Below are 8,642 nucleotides of genomic sequence, written 5' to 3'. Positions count from 1 at the left end.
ATGGAGTCGGGATCGATGGCGGCATCTGGAAGGTTAACAGCCAGGGGGGGCTGTTTGAGACCCCTGTGCAGGTAAAGGCTTGGGGTCGGGAGGGCTGGGAGCAGCTTTTGGGGGAGATAGGCTTGAGATGGGGCCACTTGCCCCCTGCCGTGGGGGCAGAGTGTGGACTGGTATGCCCTTGAGCCACCCCCCACCCATTTCCCCACGCAGCTGCCCCACCTCCGGAACTGGAGGCCCCCAGAAACACTCCAGCCAGGCACCTCCTTCCTGTCAAGCTAAGGGCTCCTACCACTCTCCATGGCTCCACAGGGAGCCAGGGGCTGCCCCAGCCCTCAGTACCCCTGGCTTGCCCCGGGGAGAGCCCCCAGGCCAGCCCAGTCCTAGGCTTATTTTGCTTTGCAATTAACCAGACGAGAAGGCTGGATGGGGCTGGGAGAGAACTGGCTCCCCTCGGGCTCTGCCCTTGGCAGGGGCTCCCAAGCCCAGACACCAAGTGGGGGTCTTCCAAGTTATGGCTTCACCCAGACAAACCTGGTACCCGGAGGGATGTCAGGGTGTCTAGTGGAGCAAGGCTGGAGTGGGATCTGACCCCAGCTATGTGGATCCTCTGGCCAACAGGAATTTTGCCCGTGGATCCTGTCGATGGGGCCAGAGCTGCCGCTTCTCACATGACAGAAACTCAGCTCCGATCTGCAGGTACTTCCAGAGTGGGTTTTGCAGCTATGGAGAGCAGTGCAGGTAAGGGGCAGCGAGCAGGAGTCTGATGCCCCAAGGATGGGCTGGAAGCCAAGAGGAGTCATGCTGGGCTAATGGGACTCTCTGTCTGTTTGTCTCTGGGCTCCTCCAGCTACCAGCATATCCAGGAGGAGCTGGTGCCATCCCGCTATGGCCTGGATCCCTCCATGCCCTCCTCCCACTGGGGCCCAGAGCCTGGCACTGTGCCCACGGCCATGGCCCAGGGCTGGGTGGGAGCCCAGCGCACCTCAGGCTACCCTGCCCCCAGCGTGACACATGTGACCTTCAAGTTCCCAAACATGGAGGTTGAGGTGGAAGAGAAAGACAAGAAGAAAGTCGCAGCACCTGGTAGCATCCAGTGGGGGGCCACTGGTGGAGAATTTGTTCCTGCACGTGCTCGGCGTGCCTCAGGTAGGTGCTAGGCTGCCCGGGGGAACCAGTGGGGCTGAGGGTACTGGGGTGGTCGTGGTGGAGCAGCCTATGCATGTTTCTGCCCGTGACCCAAACCTCAGCCAAGCTGGGGCTGTGGACAGCTCTCCAGGAGACTGTCACTGCTGAGGCTGCATGCTCCAAGCAGCTTGCCTGGCTCTCTGATGGTGGGTTGGAATGTGCTTTTCCCCTCTAAGAGTCTGCAGGCTCCCAGCTACAAGGGCTGGCACTGGATGCAGACTCCTCTGACCCCAGAGAGAGAGTGGTGGAGATGGCGACGGGGACTGACCCTGCAGAGGTGGGTTTGGGGGTGTCCTGTGGCCGGGCACTCCCCAAGGCCAGGGTAGTGATGGAGTCAGGGTTTGCCATGCTTTGCTTCTCTGTGTGCAGGTCTCTGTGGAGCTGGGTGCTGCGGCTGCCCCAGTCCCGACCGAGGCACTGAGAGCCCAGAGTGAGGCTGTGGTGTGTGGCATCTGCATGGACAGGGTGTACGAGAAGCCGCTGCCAGAGGAGCGGCTCTTCGGGATCCTCCCAAACTGCAGCCACGCATACTGTGTGGGATGCATCCGCAAGTGGCGTCGCAGTCGGGATTTCCAGAGCACAGTCATAAAGTGAGTGGGGATGGGGACAATGGAGGGTAGTCACCGTCACCCCTTCTGCACTCTGAAATCCTTCCTTGGGTCTTGGCATGACTTTCCTTTGGGAACACTTCCTTGGGAGTGGGGATGGGGATACTGGATGAGGCCATGGCAGCAGGACCACCCTGCGTGGGTGCTGCACCTGTGCTCCCTGCTCCACTTTTGAGACACCTATCTGCACCCATCACCTTCACCCAGGGCCTGCCCAGAGTGCCGGATCACCTCCAGTTACTATATCCCCCACAAATACTGGATCTCAGATGTAGGTGAGAAGGAGAAACTCATCAGAACCTTCAAGGCACGGACAGGGTGAGTGCGTGGAACTGCGGGTGGCAGGGCTGTGGGCTGCTCTGGGAGCCACACTCACAACTGTGCTTGGAATCCTGCAGGAAAATCAGGTGTAAATTCTTTGTTCGGAACCGTGGCTACTGCCCATTCAGGTCCGACTGCATCTACCTGCACGAGCTGCCCACCAGACGGCTGCCACCGCACAGACAGCAGCGGCTGAGGATGCCCACTGTAAGTGGGGTGGCAAGTCCTGGGGCTGGGCTGGGCTGGGTGCGGCACAGCCATGCAATGCGGTGGGAGACCGGGGCTCATCCTCCCTCCTCTGCTGCAGGAGTTCAGCCCTTCTTCCTCAGAGAGCTCTAGCGAGGAGGATGGGGAGCTCTGCACGCTTGAGTGGGCTCTCACCCTGACTGTGATGGAGATGGAATTTCACTACTGAAGTTATGGCCACGAGATGCTTCTCACTGACTTCAGAGACTCTGACTGAGCTGTGGGGTGTCACACTGGGCCTAGGTGATGCTGGTGGGGTCCCTGGGATGGGGAGGCATCTGTTTTTGACTTCCACCGTTGTTTTGGAGTGGTTCCAGGCATAGGCGGTGTTGCAGGGATGGGGTGAGATGGGGAAGCAGTCTGGCTGCCATTTATCGGGGCCCCGGGAGTGACTCAGGGCGGTGGGGCACAGCCTCCCTGCTCTTGCCCTCGCCCCCTCGATGGGAGACCCGGGGGTGCCGGGCGGGGGGCTGGGCTGTGTGCTGGGGGGTTAACGTGAGGATTTAAGCCCCACGGGCCGGGTCGGGCATACTGGGCCGCGGGGGAGGGGGGAGGAAACTGTTTTAAGGTGTTTTTAACCAAATCCGGGAATTAAGAAATAAAACGCGTACATAACGTCACGGCGCCGGGAGTCTCTGTCTGGGGGCTGGGTGGCTCCACCCCCAGGGGGCGGGGCGGTTTTGGGATCAGGCGATATTTGCATAATGACTCGTTTGCGCGCCGTTGATTAGCGTTTCTCGGGGCGGGGCCGGAAGCAGCGGGGAGAGCCCGGCGGGGGGACCCCCATGAGTGTCGGGGGCTGCCCCGGCTGTGCAGTGCACAGGGGGCGGGGGGAGCCCCCCCGGGAGGGCAGCGGGGGTTGAGCTGGGGATGGGGGAGTTGCCGGGGAAGGAGTGTTAGAGGGCTTGGAGGGGCCCCCGGTGCGGCCCCGGTGACGCTCTCGCATCCTCGGGGGGGAAGGGCAGGTAAGGGCAGTCCCCGAAACTGGCGCCGGGGTCGGATCCCAGCACGGCTGGCTGTGTCCTGATACTGCCGCGCCTCTCCCCGTATGACCCCTGCCCGGCTCTCCCCCGTGTCTCACAGGCGGCTGTGGAGCCCCCGCAGCAGCGATGGAGCCCCGCTGCCCGCCCTGGCTGATGCGCTTTGACCGGCCTTGCCGCCTCCTGCTCCACGCGCTGGCCTCGGGCCCCGCCGGGGCTCTGACCGCCTTCCGGATGCTGCAGCGGGAACAGCCCCTCGAGGGACCGGGACAGGCGTTCCCCTGGCAGGCCCTCACCGCAGCCCTGTGCGCCGAGGAGCCCGTGCTGGAGGGGCCACGGGGCGTCCTGGCTGTGTGAGTCGGATGCGTTTCTAAAACTTGGTGTTTTGTGGGAGGTTTGGCATGTCTGGTGCCTATTTGGGACTGCGTGTCCACTTACCTCAGTGCAATGGTCCATGCCTGAAGCTGGGATTGTAGCAGTGACCGGCTGGTCTCCCAGCTTGTGTCTGCAAAAGCTGGTGAAGGCATTAGCTGCCTCCTCCTCTTGCTCCATAGTGAGACCCACAGGGTAGCTTGGAGTCAGGATGAGGACATTTGCTGTGACAAGTTGCCTTTACTTTTCTCCCCTTACCCAGCAAGCCACGGCTGCTGCTGCTGCCCATCATGTGCCAGAGAAACTTCTTCTCCCTGCTCCTCGTGACACGGGATGCAGTGCCAGGGGGCTGCCTTGGCCAGCTGCTCCAGGCCATAGAACAGGATTCCCATGTGGATCCCTGGATGCGGATGCTGGGGAGTCTGCTCCAGCAGGGACTAAGAGCAGAAGAGTGCTTCCCATCTCCCACTCCACTATCTTCTGCATGCCAGCAGCAGCTTAGGTGCCTGTGCCAGAAAATTGCCCAGAGCAAACCAGAGGGGCAAAAGAAATTGAACTGGTGCTTCAGTAACCAGCCTGATGCCACTGGAGATGTAGCTGACTCTGTGCCTCAGGGTGGAAAGCGCAAGAAAGTGTCGGAGGAGGGAGTGGAGTTGGTCAGTGACACAGAGAAGAAGAGGTTGCTGCTGGAGAAGGTGGCGTTTGACTCTCTGGGACCCCAGGAATGTGGGAATGTGAGAGGGATAGAAGAGGAGGTGCCTCAGGAGCCTTCAGTGGATACATGTCCTGAGAGCACAGATGGGGCTGTTCCAGATAGCTCCCAGCAGGATGCAGTTGGGGAGCTCAGGAAGATTGCTCAGACAGAGCTGGCAGCAGATGTCAAGGCCTTTCTCCAGGTACCGGGTAGGGTTTGCCTTCCCCTTCCAGACAGTGAGCCTTTACAGGCTAATTCCCCTTCCTTCATCTCATTTCCCTCAGATGCATGGACAGAAGCTGAAAATGCTGCTGCTGCAGCAGTCCAGCGTAAGTGGTTGCTTCTATCTGTCTCCTGGAGCTAGTGATCTAAATGGGCTCGTGCCAGGGCCTTGAAAGGGGTGGGAAAGGAGGTGGGTTTCACGGGACCGACTGGACAAGGATAAAAAGCTCTACTGCCACCTCCTCTAGGCTGGGATACTGATACGTGCCTGCACCTCGCAGGGGTTGCCATGTGAGGGGCAGCCTGTGGGCACAGCTCTGGCTGACGTGGGGGGAAGGGAAAAGCCTTGGAGCTGTATATTGTGTGTTGATTTAGTTGGTGCAATACTTAGTACTGTTTTCCCTCCAGCACTCTGAGCTGAGCATCCCACCTGAGCTGTGCATCCTGAACAACTGCTCCCCCCGCCAGGTGAGTCTCAGCATCCCTTCTACAACCACCAGTATTGTGAAGGGCCTGCTGCCCTCCTTAATGTTCCACTCTCTCTGCCATCCCCAGCTTGAAGGACTGTGCTCCTTCCTCCAGCTGTCTGTGTGCCCAGAGCCCTTCCTGGGGCATTTCTGCAGGTGGCTGCTGGCTCTCACCCCTGACCTCAGCTACACCAGCGCGGCCGTCCTGGCGGAGCAGCTCTTCCTCAGGCGAGTACGTGCAAGGGCAGCAGAGGTTTCCTGCTCCTTATTTCCCTCTCCACTATCCCCACCTCCTGCCTTTTCTGTCCCTAGGTCCTGTCCCTTACCCAGCCACCTTCCCGACACCTCATGGCTGCTCTCTCTTCATTTTGCTCCAAGTATTCCCAGCCCTTCTGCCACGTGGTGGTGGCTGCGGTCCTGCAGGAGCCAAGGAAAGGTGCGGTGGGCTTGTGGGAGACATGGCTGTGGGAACTGGAGAAGGGCCCCAACTGCAGAGACTGTCTTCTGGGAGGCATTTATCACGTGGAAAATGTGTTAGGATCCATGGAGACATGGGGCTGGTTTTACCTGAGCAAGCAAACACTTGCGTTAGAGTGGGAGATGGGTTCACAGATGCCTGAGATGGAGAGAGAGGGGAGGCCAGGCTAGCTTCCAGCATCAGTTTTCCCAACTGCTGGCTGAACGCCTCTCCTCATGCATGAACCTCTTTTCCTAGGAACTGGTGCTATTTAAACCCTTAGTGAAGGTGGGCAGAGGAAGCAGGATTATCGTGAACAATAGAATGGGGCACTCTGTGGTTTCTGCCTGTCCTGACTGAGGCATACACCTGTGTGAAGGGGTGCTAGGAAGAGCTGGGCACATCCCTGTGGATTTGGCAGCCTTTGAAAGCTTTCCCCATCTGCCTTGCCCTTGCAGGTACTGAGCAGACCAAGCTGGTGTGTGAGCTTGTGGAGGACTGCCTGGAGCCACACTGTGTGCAGCTGGTGCTAAGGTGAGGGATTACAGGGTCAACAGCGCTGCTTTGGCCTCGTGGCTGCCTGAATGGGTCCAGCTGGCTCCGGCCACTCGGGAGCACCAGCAAGGCCGTGGGGCAGCACCTCTTCTCTTCACTGTACTTTTAGCCAAGTCTTGGAGATGCCTTTGTCAGAGAAGCTCCTGCTGGTAGTGCAGGCTGTGCTGGGGCGGCAGGTGAGGGAGACCCCTTGTCCCCAGGTTTCCTTCCTGACTCTGGCAGCACTGGAGCAAGGACCAGTTCTCCTACCCACTCCTGGGTTTCTTCCAGGAGGTGCTCCCCCCAGAGCTCTTGGATCTCCTGGTCCTGACTCTGTGCCGGCAGGCCTCAGCCTTTGCCACATCGCTTGACTATGCCAAGCTGGTGACGTCCATGCTTACCATGTACCAGAACCAGGTGAGTGAGACCAGGCTCGAGTCCTGCAGATGGGCTGGTGAGCTGGCAGCCAGGGCTGCAGCTGGCCTGGGACCTGGTCCAGGGGTCTCAAGTGGGCTCCTGGCAGGGCAGCACTCCAAGCTTGTGCTCTCNGAGAGTGGGATTTAGCTGAAGAGCTGGGAAATTTGAATTTTCTTTTCTTGCTTGAATTTTCTGCTTTAAATCCACATTTTTTTCTGGTTTGCCAGGGACCCTGTTGTGTGTGTGACATATTTCTAGGGATGATGACATTTCCCGTTGCAGTGTTTCATGATACTCTAATAAATAAAATACTTCTATAGTGTGCCCAAAGTTCTATCCTGTATCCTTGAAAATACCTGCTGGAAACCTCAATTAGGCACCTCCTGGTCTGAGAGCTGGGAGGAAAAGGATGGGAGAGAGTGGATGGACTCAGAGAGATCCTGCTAGGGTTTTAATGAAGGTTAGAAGCATTGCATACTTTTGGAGCTATTTAAAAATCCATAAACATTTACACCTACAAAGAGAGAAAGGGAGTTAAAACTTGTAGGTGCGACATGTGACTGCTTCAAGTTTGCTCATTTAGATCCAGCAAGAGGAAGGAAAGTCTGAAACATTAGGGGATGCTCTTAAGGCTGAGAGCACAGATTTCTTTATATAAGAATCTCTTAAGCTATTTTGGGTAACTGTGGAGTGAAGAGGCTTCAAAGTCTGCATTAGCTGGAGGACAGAAACCTCCAGGGAGCTGGATTGTTGCTGTGTTTGCATTCCACTGAGTTAGTGGCTCAGTATAGTGAAGCTATTGTAGGGCTGCCCAAAATATGACATAAATAGAAATTGTGCCATGATCATCAAGGTCTGAGACTGCTGTTCTGGCTTTATTAGGTAGCAGGCTCTGGTCTTTGCAGTTTCCCTGCAGAGCTTCTACCAAGTGACCTCAGTGTCATTGTCCTCACTGCTCCATCTGGTCGTGGCTGTCGGTCATGTGAAGGTGACCGAGGACAAACTGATCTCTAAAATTCATGTCAATCAGCTTCATGGTGTCGTTGCTGAGAATGTACATGCTGTGTGTACCTGGAGCTCCATGGGGAAGCCTCGGTGTCTCTGTGGACTGGACAGTGATAAAGGGTTGGAAATTTTCCAGCCACGGTGCACAGCTGCTCCCCAAGGGGTGTCTGTTTTTGTAACTCCTCACTCAGTGTTGTCTTTAGGCAGTGGGCTCATTGTGACAGTTCCTGGCTGCTGCTGCTGCATTGCAGCTTGTGCCTCCAACTCGTCAGGACATACCAGGAGCTGTGCTTTGGGCCAGCTTATGTGGGTTTTGCAAGAAACCATAGTCAGGAAGGGATCAGCTTTGCAAACTGCTAGGGGGATTCCTGTTCTGCTGGAAAGCATTACTCTGGCTTGTGGACGGAGCCTTCTTAGCCCTGGTTTTGCTCTTGGCTGCAGCTTATCATATACTGTGGATTCCTCTGGGGTGTACATGCAGATAACAATTGTGTAAGGAGAATTTGGAGCAAACCCCAGAGACGCTAAACATGCTGGTGATAGACTGCTTCTTTGTGGGGCGGTTGGTAGCACCCACACAGAAAACTTTACTTTTGACTCCTCTTGACCCTCTCAAGAACTTGAAAATCCATCCTAAACTGTGCAGAGAGGTGGATGCAGCATAAAACATCTGTCTGGTTTTATGGTTCAGCAGAACCTTAGCCAAGGGTGGAGGGAGCACCAGGACTGGCTCTGCCCTTGTCCTGATTTAATAGCAGTATTGGTGAAGAGATTGCTTCCTCTTCTGTAGAGATTTACCTCCTTCATAGTACAGTGGGGAATTCCCTTTTTGGCCTAACAGTTCTTCAGTTTTTTTAAAGGAAATTCATAATATACCATTGCATGGGTTATCTGTCCACTATGCTGCCTCCACATCCTCCACAGTGATTTTTGAACCAGTTTCATGACAAGATGATCTCTCCGCTCCCCAGGTGCTATCATGGTGCCATGATCAGGCAGCAGAGAACCTCCTTGGGATGGGCAGAGATGTGTGTGCGAACACTGCATCCACAGATATTAAACACCAGACATCAGAGCCCTGGAGAAGCCTTAGGCCATGCAGCACCTTGTTGGAAAGGGCTGAAACTCAGTGGC

General features: G+C 56.6%; 2 protein-coding genes across 2 annotated transcripts; both read left to right on the top strand.

The window, feature by feature from the left end:
• Positions 1–15: 15 nt before the first annotated feature.
• Positions 16–2,668, top strand: LOC114065750 (E3 ubiquitin-protein ligase makorin-1-like). The gene is made up of 8 exons (XM_027899877.1): positions 16–71; positions 619–738; positions 848–1,146; positions 1,371–1,462; positions 1,555–1,775; positions 2,001–2,111; positions 2,192–2,321; positions 2,422–2,668. The coding sequence occupies exons 1-8, from the start codon at positions 16–18 to the stop codon at positions 2,527–2,529; spliced, it is 1,137 nt and encodes a 378-aa protein (XP_027755678.1). The 3' UTR covers positions 2,530–2,668.
• Positions 2,669–3,305: 637 nt separating this feature from the next.
• FANCE (FA complementation group E) lies at positions 3,306–6,650 on the top strand. Its single transcript, XM_027899875.1, has 10 exons — positions 3,306–3,325; positions 3,444–3,693; positions 3,975–4,608; positions 4,691–4,735; positions 5,037–5,096; positions 5,184–5,327; positions 5,408–5,531; positions 6,011–6,086; positions 6,217–6,283; positions 6,378–6,650. Exons 2-10 carry the CDS (start codon positions 3,470–3,472, stop codon positions 6,648–6,650), a joined length of 1,647 nt encoding a protein of 548 aa, XP_027755676.1. The 5' UTR covers positions 3,306–3,325; positions 3,444–3,469.
• The last annotated feature ends 1,992 nt before the right edge of the window (positions 6,651–8,642 follow it).

Source organism: Empidonax traillii, unplaced genomic scaffold (assembly GCF_003031625.1).
Source record: "Empidonax traillii isolate 1590-97213 ecotype Southwest subspecies unplaced genomic scaffold, ASM303162v1 scaffold694:size336501, whole genome shotgun sequence".
Taxonomy (NCBI): domain Eukaryota; kingdom Metazoa; phylum Chordata; class Aves; order Passeriformes; family Tyrannidae; genus Empidonax; species Empidonax traillii.
The sequence above is the reverse complement of the archived record's forward strand: the minus strand, read 5'-3'. Positions and strand labels throughout refer to the sequence as shown.

Coding starts and splice junctions, on each gene's coding strand:
- LOC114065750 (XM_027899877.1), top strand. CDS start 16: ATGGCGGCATCTGGAAGGTTAACAGCCAGGGGGGGCTGTTTGAGACCC. Junction 2,112..2,191: donor ACCTTCAAGGCACGGACAGG/GTGAGTGCGTGG, acceptor GGAATCCTGCAG/GAAAATCAGGTGTAAATTCT. Junction 2,322..2,421: donor AGCGGCTGAGGATGCCCACT/GTAAGTGGGGTG, acceptor CCTCTGCTGCAG/GAGTTCAGCCCTTCTTCCTC.